The 16,178-nt window shown below is 41.4% G+C and overlaps 1 protein-coding gene across 3 annotated transcripts in view; it reads left to right on the forward strand.

The window, feature by feature from the left end:
• Window positions 1–16,178, forward strand: part of LOC140741484 (SH3 and cysteine-rich domain-containing protein 2-like) — a 233,126-nt gene that overhangs the window by 195,211 nt on the left and 21,737 nt on the right. For all 3 annotated transcript variants that reach the window (XM_073071729.1, XM_073071730.1, XM_073071731.1), the window contains exon 9: window positions 9,300–9,351. In XM_073071729.1, coding sequence (XP_072927830.1) covers window positions 9,300–9,351 — 52 coding nt within the window. The remainder of the gene's footprint in view (window positions 1–9,299; window positions 9,352–16,178) is intronic.

The raw sequence follows: 16,178 nt of genomic DNA on the forward strand, positions 1-16,178 counted from the left end.
CCCAGATTGCTGGTGCTGTAAAGTGTTAAGTTAACCACTAGGCTACCATGCTGTTGAGATGCTGGAGGAACTCAATGGGTCAAGCAACGTCTACGGAGGCAAGGAAACAGTTAACATTTGGGTTGAGCCCCTGCATTAAGGCAACATATAAGAACCCACCACATTTTCCAATCTCTCACACTTTAAAGAAAACACAGTTTTCTGGTTTCCTTTCTGCCAAAATGGATAACCATACACTTTTGTACACTGTTCTCCATCAGCCATGTTGTTCATGCACTCTGCTGTCCATATCCCTTTGAAGCCTGAAGTTGTTGAGTCCTTGAAAGTGAGTTTATAGTTTGTGGAATCAGTTCAGAGTTGAGGTGAGTGAAGTTATCCATGCCAGTCCAGGAACCTGATGGTTGTAGGGTAACAGTTGTTCCTGAACCTGATGGTGTGGGACCTTAGGCTCCTGTAGCTGCTGCCTGATGATAGTAGCGAGTTTAGATTTGGAGTATTGTGTGCAGTTGTGGTCACAACAGGACCACAGGAAAGATGTCAATAAGATTGAAAGAGTTTAGAGAAAATTTACAAGGATGTTGCTGGGACTTGATGACCTGAGTTATAGAGAAAGGTTGAATAGGTTTGGACTTTATTCTCTAGAGCATAAGAGAATGGGGGAGATTTGTTAGAGGTATACAAAATTATGAGGGATATAGATAGGATAAATGCAAGCAGGCTTTATCCACTGTGGTTGGGCAAAAGTAGAACTTGATTAAGGGTGAATGGTGAAATATTTAAGGGAAACCTGAAGGGAGCTTCTTCATTCAGAGGGTGGAATGAACTGCCAGTGAAAGTGGTGGATGTGGGGTCAATTGCAACATTTAAGAGAGGTTTAAGTACATGGATGAAAGCAGTACGGGGGAATCTATGGTCCAGGTGCATGTCGATGGGTTTAGGCAGAATTATAGATGACATGGGCTAGTTGGGCTAAAAGACCCGTTCCTGTGCTGTAGCATCCTATATTACATGACTCGAGATTTTTCATGAAACTTGAAAATGTTACATTTGATTCCCATCTGGCCAAAACACTGGATTAGATTGTGAATGGTTGTGTCCCCATTACTAATCGCTGTGTAACCACGAGTCTCAGTGTGCTTGAGGTAATTCCCTCTCATTCCTATTTTCAATCATATTGTCTGGGTCGGTTAAGACTAGCCAAGAAGCTATTATTAACACCGCAACTAATATTAAGGATTACACGTAATAGATCATAAAATATTATAAGAAACTGTAAACAAAAGATATAAATTTACTGCTATATACTGTTGATGTACCCTTCTTACCCTAGCAATCTTTCAGAGCTGTAACTTCAATTTCTATTTTGAATGCAACCCTCCCCAGCAATTAGCCAGTGTTCATTCCAATAAATACTGATAATCACTGCAAATTGATTATCACCCCAGACTCTTGCAAATTTAACCCAAATTTATACACCTCCAGTTGTTCCTTTTTTAATATAAAAATCATACTCTGCCAACTGATTGACACAAATACTTCCTTATCCTCGGGTTAGGGTCCGCGGTTATTCCCAACAGGGAGGATGTACACGAGCCTAAAAGCTCACACTCAGTGTTTGAGGAACAGCTTCTTCCCCTTCAGCAGATTTCCAAACGGTCCATGAATCATGAACACTACCTCACCATTTTGCTCTCTCTTTGTATTATTTTTATATTTCTTATTGTAACTTATAGTATTTATGTATTGCACTTACTGCTGCCACTTAACAGCAAATCTCATGACATATGTCAGTGATAATAAACCTGATTTTGGTTCCATAGAACAGAGGGACAGAGAAGTGAGAGTACATGGTTTTCTGAAAGTGGAAACACAGGAATACAGGATGGCACACTGGCCTTTTGTCAGGCCACTGAGCATAGAAGTTGGTATATTGTCTTGGTGAGGCTGCATTTTTGTCATCCTGTCAGAGGAAAGATACTGTTAAGCTCTAAAGATGTCACTAATGTCAGAATCAGCTTTATTATCACTGTAATTTGTTTTGTGGCGGCAGTACAGTGCAAGACAAAAAATTACAAAGTTACAATAAAAATAAATTGTGGGAAAGAAGAACAGTGATACTGTTCATGAGCCGTTCAGAAATCTGATGGCAGAGGGGAAGAAGCTGTTCCAAAAACATGAAGTGTGGGTCTTCAGGCTCCTGTACCCCTCCCCTGGTAGTAATAAGAAGACGGCACGTCCTGGGTGATGAAGGTCGTAAATAATGGATGTTGCCGACAGCTTAGTAGTGGGATTATATTTGCTACTCTTCCATTTGCAGGAATTATTCTAGAATCATAACATGTTGTACATTGCTAATACATGCATCCACTATTTTAATTCTCATGCCCTCAAGAACTCTCAGTCCTTGTGATTTTCAGTGCTCAAATTCACCAGCAAAAGTTGATTTTTAATTAGTAATTCATTTTGTTTCCTCATTTGCATTGGATACTTAGTTCCTTGATGTTTCTGCAAAGGACTCATGTTCTCAGTATTATTTATGTATTAGTTTTTTGTTGTATTTGCAGTTTGTCTTCTTTGGAACATTAGTTGCTTGTCAGTCTTTGTGAGTAATTTTTCATTGATTCTATTCTATTTACTTGTTCTACTGTGAATGCCTGCAAGTTAGTTAGGGGAGCATAAAGGAGGTTCTATGAATGAGAACAAGATTCCCAGATGATATGTTACCTCCCAGGTGCCAGGATACAGGACATCTCGGATCAAGTCCTCAGCATTCTTAAATGGGAAGGTGAACAGCTTGAAGTCATGGTCCATTTAGGTACCAATGACATGGATAGGATGAGTGACAAAGTTCTGTATAGGGATTGCAGAGAATTAGGTGCTAAATTAAAGGGCAGGACCTCCAGGGTTGTGATCTCAGGATCGCTACCTGTTGCCAAGTGCTAATGAGGCCAGAACTAGGAAGGTTATACATTTTGACTCGTGGCTAAGGAATTGGTGTAGGAGGAAGGGCATAAGGTTTTTGAATCATTGGGCTCTCTTCCAGGGAAGGTGGGACCTGTACAGAAGAGATGGTTTGCACCTGAACTGGAAGGGGACTAATACCCTAGCAGGAAGGTTTGCTAGTGCTGCACTGTGGGGGGGGGGCAGTGGGTAAACTAGATTTGCAGGGGGTGGGAACCAGTGTTTGAAGTAGTTAGTGGCAAGGTTCTGAAGACAAATCTTGTTTAGACCTCAGACAAAGTCAGGGCTCAAAAGGTTGAGCATGGTGCGACTAATGTCCTGAGCTGCGTATATTTCAATGCAAGAAGTATTGCAGGAAAGGCAGATGAGCTCAGGTCATGGATCAACACATGGAATCATGATATTGTAGCCATTAGTGAGACTTGGTTGCAGGAGGTGCAGGACTGGCAGCTCAGTATTTAAGGTTCCATTGTTTTATGGTTATTGTTATATGGTTATATGGTTTTTGACGTGACAGAGATGTAAAGGAGGAACGGTGGCATTAAAAAAATAGGAAAAATATCACGGCACTGCTCAGTCAGGACAGACTGGAGAACTTACCGAGTGAGGCCTTGTGGGTGGAACTGAGATATCAGAAAGGTATGACCACATTAATGGGGCTATATTACAGGCCACCTAACAGTCCTAGGGATTTAGAGGAACAAATTTGTTGAGAGATCACAGACTGTTGCAAGAAACATAAAGTTGTTATAGTAGGTGATCTTAACTTTCAACATATTGACTGGGACTCCCATACTGTAAAAGAACTTGATGGGATAATCAGCTGTGTTCAGGAAAATTTCCTTAATCAGCAGCAGAAGTCCCACCAAGAGAGAGTGTGATACTTGATTTGCTATTAGGGAACAAGACAAAGCAGGTGACAAAAACTTGTGCAGGGGAACACTTTGCATCGAGTGATCACAATGCCATTAGTCATGGTAAATATGGAAAAAGATGGGTCTGATACACGGGTTGCAACTCTCAATTGGAGAAAGGTCCATTTTTATGGTATCATAAAGGATCTGACAGGTGTGGATTGGGACAGGCTATTTTCTGGCAAAGGTGTACTTGATAAGTGGAAGGCCTTCAAAAAAGAAATTTTGAGAGCGCAAAGCTTGTATGTGCCTTTCAGAATAAAAGGCAAGGATAACTGGTTTAGGGAGATATTGAGATCCTCGTTTAAAAAAAAAGGAGGTGCATAGTAGGTATAGGAACACATCAGGTACTTGAAGTGGATAAGAAATGGAAGAGAACACTTCAGAAATGAATCAGGAGGGCTACAAGAAGGCTAGAGATTGCTTGAGCAGACAAGGTGAAGGAGAATCCTACAGATATGTTAATAACAAAAGGAATGTTAGGGACAAAATTGGTCCTCTGGCAGATCAGAATGGTAATCCATGTGTGAAGCTAAAAGAGATGGGGGAGTTGTTAAATAAAATTTTTGCAAACATGAGGAAATCTGCAGATGCTGGAAATTCAAACAACAACACACACAAAATGCTGGTGGAACACAGCAGGCCAGGCAGCATCTACAGGGAGAAGCGCTGTCGACGTTTCGGGCCGAGACCCTTCGTCAGGACAGATTTTTGCAGTTGTGTTTACTTAGGAGATGGGCACACAGCCAATAGAAATGAGGCATAGCAGCATCAACTTCATGGACCCTGTACAGATTACAGAGGAGGAGGTGTTTGCTGTCCTGAGGCAAACTAGGGTGGATAAATCCTCAGGGCCTGACAAGATGTTTCTCCTGAGGGAGGCAAGTGCAGAAATTGCTGAGGCCCTATCAGAGATATTTAAATCATCTTAGGAGAGGTACCAAAGGATTGGAGGATAGCCAATGTTGTTCCATTGTTTAAGAAAGGCTCTAAACAGAAACCGGGAAATTATTGGCCGGTGGGTCTGACATCAGTTTTGGGCAAATTATTGGGAAGTATTCTAAAGGACCAGATATATAAGTATTTGTATAGATGTGAACTGATTAAGGATAATCAGCATGGCTTCATGAGTGTTAGGTCATGTCGAATCAATCTTATAAAGTTTTTCAAGGAAGTTACCAGGAAAGTTAATGAAGGCAAGGCAATGGATATTGTTTACATGGACTTTAGCAAGACGTTTGACAAGGTCTCACGGGGAGGCTGGTCAAGAAGGTTCAGTTGCTTGGCATTCAAGATGTGGTAGTAAATTGCATTAGACATTGAGTTTTTGAGAGAAGCTAGGTACTCTAGACTCAGCAACATACTTGTAAACTTTCTCTGTACTCTTTCAAACTTGTTTATATCTCTTCTGTAGGTAGGTGACCAAAACTGCACACAATACCCCAAATTAGGCCTCACTAACATCTTATACAACTTCAACATTACATCCCTCTCCTGTACTCAATACTTTGATTTATGATGGCCACTGCTCTACACTCTATATACACATGACTGTGTGGCTAGGCATAGCTCAAATACCATCTATAAATTTGCTGATGATACAACCATTGTTGGTAGAATCTCAGGTGGTGACGAGAGGGCGTATAGAAGTGAAATATGCCAACTAGTGGAGTGGTGCCACAGCAACAACCTGGCACTCAATGTCAGTAAGACAAAAGAGCTGATTGTGGACTTCTGGAAGGGTAAGACAAAGAAACACATACCAATCCTCATAGAGAGATCAGAAGTGGAGAGAGTGAGCAGCTGCAAGTTTCTGGGTGTCAAGATCCTCTGAGGATCTAACCTGATCCCAACATATCGATGTAGTTATAAAGAAGGCAAGACAGCAGCTATACTTTATTAGGAGTTTGAAGAGATTTGGCATGTCAACAAATATGCTCAAAAACTTCTATAGTTGTACCATGGAGAGCATTCTGACAGGCTGCATCACTGTCTGGTATGGAGGGGCTACTGCACAGGACCGAAAGAAGCTGCAGAAGGTTGTAAATCTAGTCAGCTCCATCGTTTGCACTACCCTACGAAGTACCCAGGACATCTTTAGCGAGCAGTGTCTCAAAAAGGCAGCGTCCATTATTAAGAACCTCCAGCACCCAGGATATGCGCTTTTCTCACTGTTACCATCAGGCAGGAGATACAGAAGCCTGAAGGCACACACTCAGCGATTCAGGAACAGCTTCTTCCCCTCTGCCATCCGATTCCTAAATGGACATTGAACCTTTGGACACTACCTCACTTTTTTTTTCGCATACAGTATTTCTGTTTTTGCACTTTGTAAAAATCTATTCAATATATGTAATTGATTTACTTGTTTATTTATTATTATTGTTTTTATTTTATCTATTATTATTTTTCTTTCTCTGTGCTAGATTATGTATTGAATTGAACTGCTGCTGCTAAGTTAACAAATTTCACATTACATGCCATTGATAATAAACCTCATTCTGATTTTAAATAGAGAAAATAAAATGCAAGGTTATTGGGAAATAGAGGGAGAATTGCTCTGTTGTTAACTGACAGGACCTATGGGCTGAATGGCCTCATCCTGCAAGCTTATAAATGAGCAGTGTATGGGGAAATCAGTATCATCAGCCTCTGAGGAACTGCTGCTTGTTATTGAGAAGTCGACCAAACGAAGTCCTTTAAAAAGGTGACTGCAGATGAAGATGAATGTACACCGAGAATTGAGATTGAGTGACATACCTGCTCCACTAAGGAGATAAAAGTCTCTGGTTGTCAGAGGCATAGTACAGTCATAGAACAGCAAATAAAAGGTTAGAGCAATCATCCCAAGGACTGGGCTAACAATCCAGAAAATTATTTTCAAATTCTGCTACGGAATTTCAATTAAAAATCTATGATTTGAAGAAAATTCATTAATGACCACAGAACTGATTTTCATTAAAATTCTCTGGTTTACCAATATTCTTAACCAGTGACTCCAGTGTGTTGGACATTGCTCTGGTCAAGCATGATTCGGCTATAAGACATAGGAGCAGAATTCTGCTCCTATGTCCATTGCCATTCTGCCTTTCTGCCCATGGAGTCTGCTCTGCCATCCTGTCATGGTTGATTTATTATCCACCTCAACTCCATTCTCCTGCCTTCATCCCGTTACTTCAGATTTATCATCCTCTGGTTAATGAAATACCGCTTCATCTTGGTTATAAGTGGACACCCCTCTATTTTGAGGCTGTGCTCTCTGGTCCTAGATTCCCCACTGCAGGAAACATCCTCTCAATGTCTTCTCTATCTAGGCCTTTCAATAGTTAATAGGTTTCAATGTGATTTCCACACCCCTCCCATCCCACAACTCTTCTAAACTCCAGGGAATACAGGCCCAGAATCATCAAATGTTAACCCTTTCAATCATTCTCATGGACTCCCTCTGGACCCTCTCCAATACCAGCACATCCTTTTTCAGATATGGGGCCCAAAACTGCTCTGTTGGGGTCCAGTCCGGAGCCTGGCTTCCTGGTCCTGCTCCGGTCCGCAGACTCCTGACTCCAGGCCTTGCAGCCAGCCCTCCTGTCACACGGAGCCATTGGATCATCTTGGCTTAAGGAAGTACACCTGTTGCCTATTAGGGGCAGGTGTTTATAAGGGGCTCGGGGACTGAGCCTAGGTGTGGGGTCGTCCTGCTCCGAAGCCGGTTTAACCCGCTCTGTACTTGGACCACCAGCTCTGAATCCTGTCTGTATCCTGTTCTGCCCTGGTTGCCGCCCTGTTTGGAATCCTATTTCTGCCCTGGTTGCCGGCCTGTTCTGTATATGCTGTATCTGGTTGGTCTTGTTCCCCTGCTTCTCTCCTGTGTGCTGGTCCTGCTGTTCTGCCTTATTCACCTTGCTCGCGCTGTCACACTTTCGGTTGCCTTTCCCAATTTACCGGTGCATCACAGTAGTCCTGCTGCTCAGCCTGGACCCAGCTTCCTTCTGATCCCTTGCCTCCGTCGGGCAGGTCCGGCTGGACTGCCGCTGCCCGGCGGGGGTTCTGCCCCTTCCTACCCGTTGCCTCCGTTGGGCAGGTCCGGCCGGACTGCCGCTGCCCGTCGGGGGTTCTGCCCCTTCCTACCCATTGTCTCCGTCGGGCAGGTCCGGCCGGACTGCCGCTGGCCGGTGGGGGTTTCTGCCCTTTCCACCTATTGCTCCCTAAGGGTTGTGCCCCACACCTGCCCAGGTGTCCACGACTGGCCCAGGCCTCTGTGTTTCCGCCTGGGAGGCAGCCCTGCCCGGGATCCATGCAGCCCGCCATGAGGAATCCTCCTGCCTGCCTCGTCTGAACTCTGGGATCCAGCCCCACCTGCCTTACCTTTTACATGCCCTGGCATCCCCATCCTGTCCTACCCCTAGTACTTCAGTGTCTGCGTCCTGCATATGGGTCCAATCCTGTCCCCGATCCTTACATGCTCACAATACTCCAAGTTCAGTCTGAACAATGCTTTATAAATCCTTGGTGTTAAATCCTTGTTTTTATATTCTAGTCCTCTTGAAATGAATAGTAATGAACAAATGGATTAAATCTAAAACCTCTGATTTACTAATATCTTTAGCCAGTGATTCCAATGTGGTGGACATTGGTTTAGTCAAACATGCCACACTTCAAGAACAATTTGGGATGAGCTGCAAGTGGAAGCATTTCCACTGATGCCCAGATACTAGAAAATAAGTATAATACATTTTTAGACATGACTTCTCCCCAAGGTTTGTGGAACACATTTAAATTTTTTTCAGACATACAAGGGGGGAAATACCTTGAATGTAGAGATAAGAGATAGTGCAGATGCTAGAAATCCAGAGCAGCACACACAAAATGCTGGCGGATCTCAGCACACCATGTGGCATCCATGGAAATAAATGAATAGTCAACATTTTTGCTGGGACTGTTCCTTGGGACTACAAAGGCAGGAGGAATAAGCCAGAAGAATAAGGTGGGAGGAAGGAGAGGAGGACAAGCTCGAAGGTGATAGGTGAAGCCAGATGGGTGGGTGATTAGTAAAGATATGGAGAGTAATAATGATCTGGAACCCACTGCCGATACAGCTGGTGATGGAAGCAGTCAATCCATGACTTCAAGTGGGAATAGGATAGTTTTTAGAACAAGAAAGGAGCAGGAGATTGGAATTGATGGGATTGTCCAACTAGCTGTCGGCAGAGATTCTGTCTATCTTTAATTTCTCCTGTTGGCTCATGACGATGTCTGCTTTCCAAAGCACCAACCCATTAACACTGAAAGCTTGCATTAAGAGTTGGGTGCCCTGCCCAATTATTTTAATAGCCTGGCAGTGTAAATCATTTCTTAGGAGATGTAGAGAACACGAAGCTGCACAGCTTGAGGCATCTTTTAATAATCTTGTTATTATTTTATTAGGCAAGGAGACAGGATTGTGGTCACGGATGACTCCAATGAAGACTGGTGGAAGGTAAATATCAGATGGCTTAATCAGAATCAAGCTGTCACTCATAGCAGTAAATATTCAGGAGCCTGTACAGAAACAAACCAGGAAATGGAGCCAATAGATGAATAGGAGAATGCTGTTAACCCTGTGGATTAAAACTGAGCCATCTTATTACTAGCTCACTGCTTTAATATAATCTTTCAGTCATGGTGTTTAAAGCAAGAATCTTTTTTTTAATTATCTGTCAAAAATAATAAAATTAAATAATAACATAATATATTATTAAATAATTGGAACAATAATTATTTGATATTAATTAGTATTAATATTGATTTAATATTCTTATTTAATAATACAAATAAAATAATAAAAATGAAATTTCAGCAGTAAAGCTGAACCCTGTACTAGCAGAGCTTGTCAGTGATAAAACCAATGTTTGTTCCACACTCCTAATCACCCTGAGATGATATCTGTGAACTGCTCTGTGACCATAAAATGTCGAACGGTACACCATGGTGAATAAAACTAATTCTCTTCTGTTGCTAGGTACTCCATTTCCTGCATGTTCATGCATCTTACATATTGCTCCCCTCGGCAGGCCCTTTTTTTAATAATTTTATAAACTTCGATCAGATCTCCACTCGGCCTCTGATATTCCAGTGAAACCAGCCCAGATTTGACCAGTCTCCCTTTGTAGTTCATACTCTCTAATCCTGGCAGGATCCTGTTAAAACCATTTTGTACCCTTTCCAAAGCCTTCACACTATTCTTGATACACTCATATTTCAATAAGGCTGATCTTACCTAGGGTCCAGCTCCTTTCTCTGTTCCATTTCTCCAGAGCTTTCAATTTCCCAATCTTTATGAAATTGGTCTATCTTTTTACACCCACTCAGTGGCCACTTTATTAGGTACCTCTGTGTTATTTGAGTTACTGTCACCTTCCTGTCAGCTTGAACTAGTGTGGCCATTCTCCCCTGACCTCTCTCATTAATAAGTGCTTTCACCAACAGAACTGCCGCTCACTGATACTTTCTTTGCACCAGTCTCTGTCAACTCCAGAGACTGTTGTTTATGAAAACCCGAGGAGATCAGCAATTTCTGAGATACTCAAACCACCCCGTCTGGCACCAACAATCATTCCACAGTCAAGATCACTTTGATCACATTTCTTCCCCATTCTGATGTTTGGTTTTTAAAAAACTACTGAATCCCTTAACTGTATCTGCATGTGTTTATATATTGAGTTGCTGCCAGATGATTGGTTGATTAAATTTTTGCATTAATGAGCAGATGTACTGAATAAAAAGGGGTGTGTGTGTGTGTAGGTATCATGTTTCCACAATCCTCTGGCCAGAATCAGAATCACGTTTATTAAGACTGACAAATGTTGTTAAATTTGTTGTTGACCATGAGAATGCCAAGGATTTACCACCTTCCATGAGAAGAAATTCTGAAGCATTTGAGTTTTAAATTACCCCACCCTTGCAATTATCTCCCCTTGTTTCCCCTTGACTCATTCACTCTCTGCTCTGTCAAGGCCAACATCTACCCTGTCGTGCACACTTAGTATCTTGCATTTCAATATGATCACCCCTCATTCTTGAGCACCGAAGAATCCAGATCTAACTTATTTTAATTGTTCAAGAGGGGACTACTCTCTCATATCAGGTATTAACCCAGTAAAACTCTTTTAGATTGCCTCCAAAGATAATGCATCTGTAAATAAGTTAAAGCTGTGCATATAACTTGGGTACAGCCTCACCTTGATCATTGTAATCAAATTTCCCTACTTCTGAACTCCAGAACCTGGCAAGGAACATCAAGTAGCTGTTTGCTGCCTTAATTGCTTGCTGGGTAACTCTTTGTTTCACACACAAGAACTCTCAGGTCTATTTCCAGTACTAAACCCACTTGCAATTTGTACACTATTACTTACAGAGATGCAAGAGATTATAGATGCTGGAGCAACAAATAGCCTGCTGAAGGAACTCAGTAAATTGCATTGCGAAGCAGGATTTTGACTTGAAACGTCAAAAATTCCTTCCCCTCCACAAATGCTGCTCAACCTGCTGAATTCCTCCAGCAGATTACTTATTGCAATTAAATAATTGTTTGTCTTTTAGCTTTTATTTTACCTTCCAAAATTTATGAATCTGCTTTCTGCACATCGAACTCCTTATTCACCCACTCACTCTAATATATCCTGTTGTAGAATCCAAGTACTTTCCTGGCAGCATGCCTACCCACCTACTGTCATATCTTATCTCTTCCTCACGTCCCTTCCCAAAGTCCATTACTCCAATGACACTGACTATATGTCTGTGTTAATAAACTTGATTCTGAAAATGAAATGAGGCCTGATACCTGGTCCTTTGTTTCTGCTGCCTTTCCATTCTGTCCAGTTTATATCCTGCCCTTGAACTGCAAATCACCAGTGATCCACTGTGTAAGGATTTGTGACATTTGCTTTCATAATGGAGTGCAAAGCTTCCACACAAATCATCCCAGCGGTTCCAAGCGGATGTAACAGAATTTCTGCTGATAACTCATACCTACAGTAAAGATTCAGCCAGTCATTAAAGGCTCTGTTGGCTTTCCCATTTGGGTAATGTGCTCAGTAAACCCAAGGTTGGAAATTTTAGAAGAATAATTGCAGAAGAGAGCAGAAGATTAAAGATATGAGGACACATGTAGGAATATAGCCAGAGTTGTCAACTGTTGGATCTGACTATTTAATTCTTAGATTAGACTGTTTAATTGATATTTTCTTTGTGATTGTATTGCTTGTATTTTAAGTTGTTCTTATATACACCTAATAGTTCTTGTATGCATGCAAGTTCATTGTGCTCCCGTAGTGGCTATCCAAAGTATAATTCTGAAAGCTCTGGAAGCTTCTTTGTTCTGCATTATTTGAATAATGATTTTCTACTTGGTTAATACTTATACATAAACGTGAACAGAATTTTCCTTAGAAATAGCTGGCCATAAGGTAGTGCCATTTTCTTTTCTTACTTTTTCTCTTTCCCTTCACTTAGTAGATCTCTATCATTATCTGTTTCAATTTCTCTTTGTTTTATTAATGCTTAGTAAAATGATCATGAAGCAACAAGTTTGTGCCTCTTTCCTGACTTCTAAAAGAACCTTGGACTAAAACATCAGAATCCAACACAATCATAGACCCTTTCATATCCCTTCCCCACCTTAGAGATCAGGACCCTACCTTGTTCCTTATTAAAATTCTAGGAAGTTATTACTTGGAATCAAACAGTTTGTTTTGAGTCTAATCGCTCCTCCGGGAGCAGTGACGATATGTGATGATGGCCTGGCATTTATTTTAATTTATTCTCAGAGGGAGATGTACAGACAGATCAAGGCATTCATCCAATAAAAATGGCTGATTTACATAGCTAATTCAAGTGATAGAAGAAACAGATGGGATTATTTTTTTCCTTTTTGTGTTTTGCTTTTACAGTTTTGTTATTTGAAAGATTTCCAACATTTCTGAATCACTGAGTTCCACAGCATTTTGAAGGCTACACAGTAGTGTTGCAGTTATTGTAACGCTTTACAGCACCAGCGAGTGGGTTTCAATTCACACTACTGCCTGTAAGGAGTTTGTACGTTCTCCCAATGACAGCATGGTGCTCCTCAGGTGCTCCAGTTTCCAAAGATATATAAGTTATGGTTAGTAAATTATAGGCATGCTATGTTGCTGCTTGAAGCATGGTGACACTTATATGCTGCACCTAGTACATCCTCCCATTACGTTGGTCATTAACGCAAAACTGCACATTTCATCGTATGTTTCAATGTACGTGTAACAAAAAAAAGCTAATCTTATCTTAAAACAACTTTGTGCACAACAAGCTCATTGCCTAATTACATAACCACTTCTGACCAGACCATCTCACTGCCCAAGACCATGCCTAATCAGTTACTGGCTAATGTTAATGCTACATCAATAAACTGTTGCACTAAAAGTTTTGTTCTGTCCAACAACTGGCTTTGCAAGAAGTAATTGATTTTTAGACATTTAAAGAGCCTGAAGATGCTAGAAATCTGGAATAAAACAGAAATATTCAATAAGTCAGGCAGCATCTAGGCAAGAGGAACAGGGCAGCAGGGCACCAGACCTGGAATATCTTGCAGTTAAGTGCTGTCCATTTTATCTACCACAGGAGATTTCCATGATCATTTTGGTAGCAGTATACATTTCATCTCAGGCCAATGTCAATCAGGCTTTAGATGATCTGAGCAATGGGATCAACATGCACAAAACAGTGCACCCTAACACCTTCACAGTGGTTTTGGGAGATTTTAACCAGGCCAGTCTGAAAAATCACTAAGCAATTGCCATATACAGATCACTTGCAATATCAGAGGAAGCAACACACTGGACCATTGCTGCACCACCATCAAGAATGCCTACTGTGCTATTCTACACCCTCATTTCAGGAAGTCTGATCACCTACCTAGCTGTACTTCTACTCCCTGAGTATAGTCAGAGACTGCAGCACCAGCAATGAGAACCAAGAAGGTATGGACAAGGGAAGCCCAGGAGTGCCTACAGGACTGCTTTGAGTTGGTGGTCTGGACCGTATTCAGGGATTCATCTTTGAATCTGGATGAGTATGCTGCAGTTGTTACTGCCTTCATTAAAATTTGTGTGGATGAATGTGTGTCTACAAAGACTTGCTGTACATTCCCAAACCAAAAGCCATGGATGAACAAGAAGGTATGTTGTCTGCTGAAGGCTAGATCTCTGGCATTCAAGTCTGGCAACCCAAGTCTGTACCAGAAAACCAGGTATAACTTGCGGAAGGCTATTTCAAGGGTGAGGAGACAATTTTGAATGAGGTTGGAGGCAATATCGGATGTACAACAACTCTGGCAGGGTTTGCAAGACATTACTTCCTACAAAGCAAAACCCAATAGCATGAATGGCAGTGATGCTTCACTACCAGATGAATTCAATGCCTTCTATGCCGGCTTTGAAAAGGAGAATATAACTACAGTTGTGAAGGTACCTGCTGCATCCAGTGACCCTGTGATCTCTGTCTTGGAGCCGATGTTGGGCTGTCTTTGAGTAGGGTGAACCCTTGCAAGGCGGAAAGTCCCGATGGAATATCTGGTAAGGCTCTGAAAAGTTGTGCCAACTAAGTGGCGGGAGTATTCAAGAAGAATAGCCTACAAAGTACTCAAGACATCTTCAAGAAGCGATGTCTCAGAAAGGTAGCATCCATTATTAGGGACCCCCAAGCACCCAGGGCATGCCCTTTTCTCATTGTTACCATCAGGTAGGAGGTAACAATGAAGGCTCACACTCAGCGATTCAGGAACAGCCCTTCTGCCATCTGATTCCTAAATGGACATTGAACCTGTGAACATTACCTCAGTTTTTTAATGTATATTATTTCTGTTTTGCACTATTTTTAATCTATTCAATATACACATATTGTAATTGATAATTTATTTTTTCTATATTGTATATGTATTGCATTGACCTGCTGCTGCTACGTTAACAAATTTCATGACACATGCCAGTGATAATAAACCTGATTCTGATTCTGTAGCAATTAGCATAATACTATTACAGAGCCAGTGACCTGGGTTCAATTTCTGTTGCTGACTGTGAAGCGTTTGTACCTTCCCCCCCGTTACTGAGTGGGTTTCCTCTGGGTGCTTGGGTTTCCTCCCACAGTCCAAAGAATACACTTGGTCACATGGCATAATTGGATAGCATGGGCCCTTTGGGTATCTCTACATTAAAGTAAAAGTAAGTTTAAAAATTCAGGTTGATCATTGACATGAAATATTTCTTATTCTACTGGTGCAATGATCTGCTGAGTATTTCCAGCATTTATCTCTGATATACAGTCACTATTGTAATTCAGGGCCAATTTGCACATTGTAAGCTCAAAGAGCAAAGTACTGTATTTGATAATCTCCAGATAGTGTTTATCAGTGAGAAACATACAAACTGCTGGAGGAATTTGTCTGGCAAAGCAGCTTCTGTGGCAGTAAACAGATGATCAACATTGTGGGTCAAGACTTTGCATCAGTCCTGAAGTCAGTTTGTGCTTTTGTTTTGAATTTCAATGTTTGCAGATTCTTGAGTGTCTTGTCTATGTCAGTGATGTTTGGTTGAGGATTAAATGTTAACTGAAATACCAGAAGTAATTGTCTGGTTCTTCAAAGTGTCCTGCAGATATTTGTTCTGTCTCTTGCAGACAGAGTAAATGGAATGCAATGTCAGCATTCATTTTGAGAGAGCTACACCCATGTAACCAATTAACCTACTGACTCACACATCTTTGGACTGTGGGAGGAAACCCATGCGATCATGGGGAAAATGTACAAACTCCTTACAAACAGTGGCAGGAGTTGAACCAAGGTTGTTGGTGCTGTAATTACGTTACGCTAACTGCTACACTCCCATGCCACCCCAGAAGAGGAAGAGGACCACCCAAAGGAAACCCATGGTGGTGAGAAAACACAAACTTAACTCGGACAGCAGCCGAGGTCAAGATTAACCTCAAGCTGTGATTAAACCTCAAGGTCAAGCTGTGAGGCTGCAGTGATAATTGGTACGTCACCCAGTAGCAAAGTAAGACACACAACATGCTGGAGGAACTCTGTAGGTCAGGCAGCATCTATGGAAAGGACCTTCTGAGTTTGTTTAACATTTTGTTTGTGTTATTCTGGATTTCCAGTACATGCAGAATCTCTTCTGGTTATTATAGTGATTCAGTTTTCATGATGATATTTGGTTGGTTAGTTTAGTTCATATAGTGAATGGCATCATTCACTATAACTGGGTAACTGTATAACTGTATAAATGTATAACT

Source organism: Hemitrygon akajei, chromosome 18 (assembly GCF_048418815.1).
Source record: "Hemitrygon akajei chromosome 18, sHemAka1.3, whole genome shotgun sequence".
Lineage (NCBI taxonomy): Eukaryota > Metazoa > Chordata > Chondrichthyes > Myliobatiformes > Dasyatidae > Hemitrygon > Hemitrygon akajei.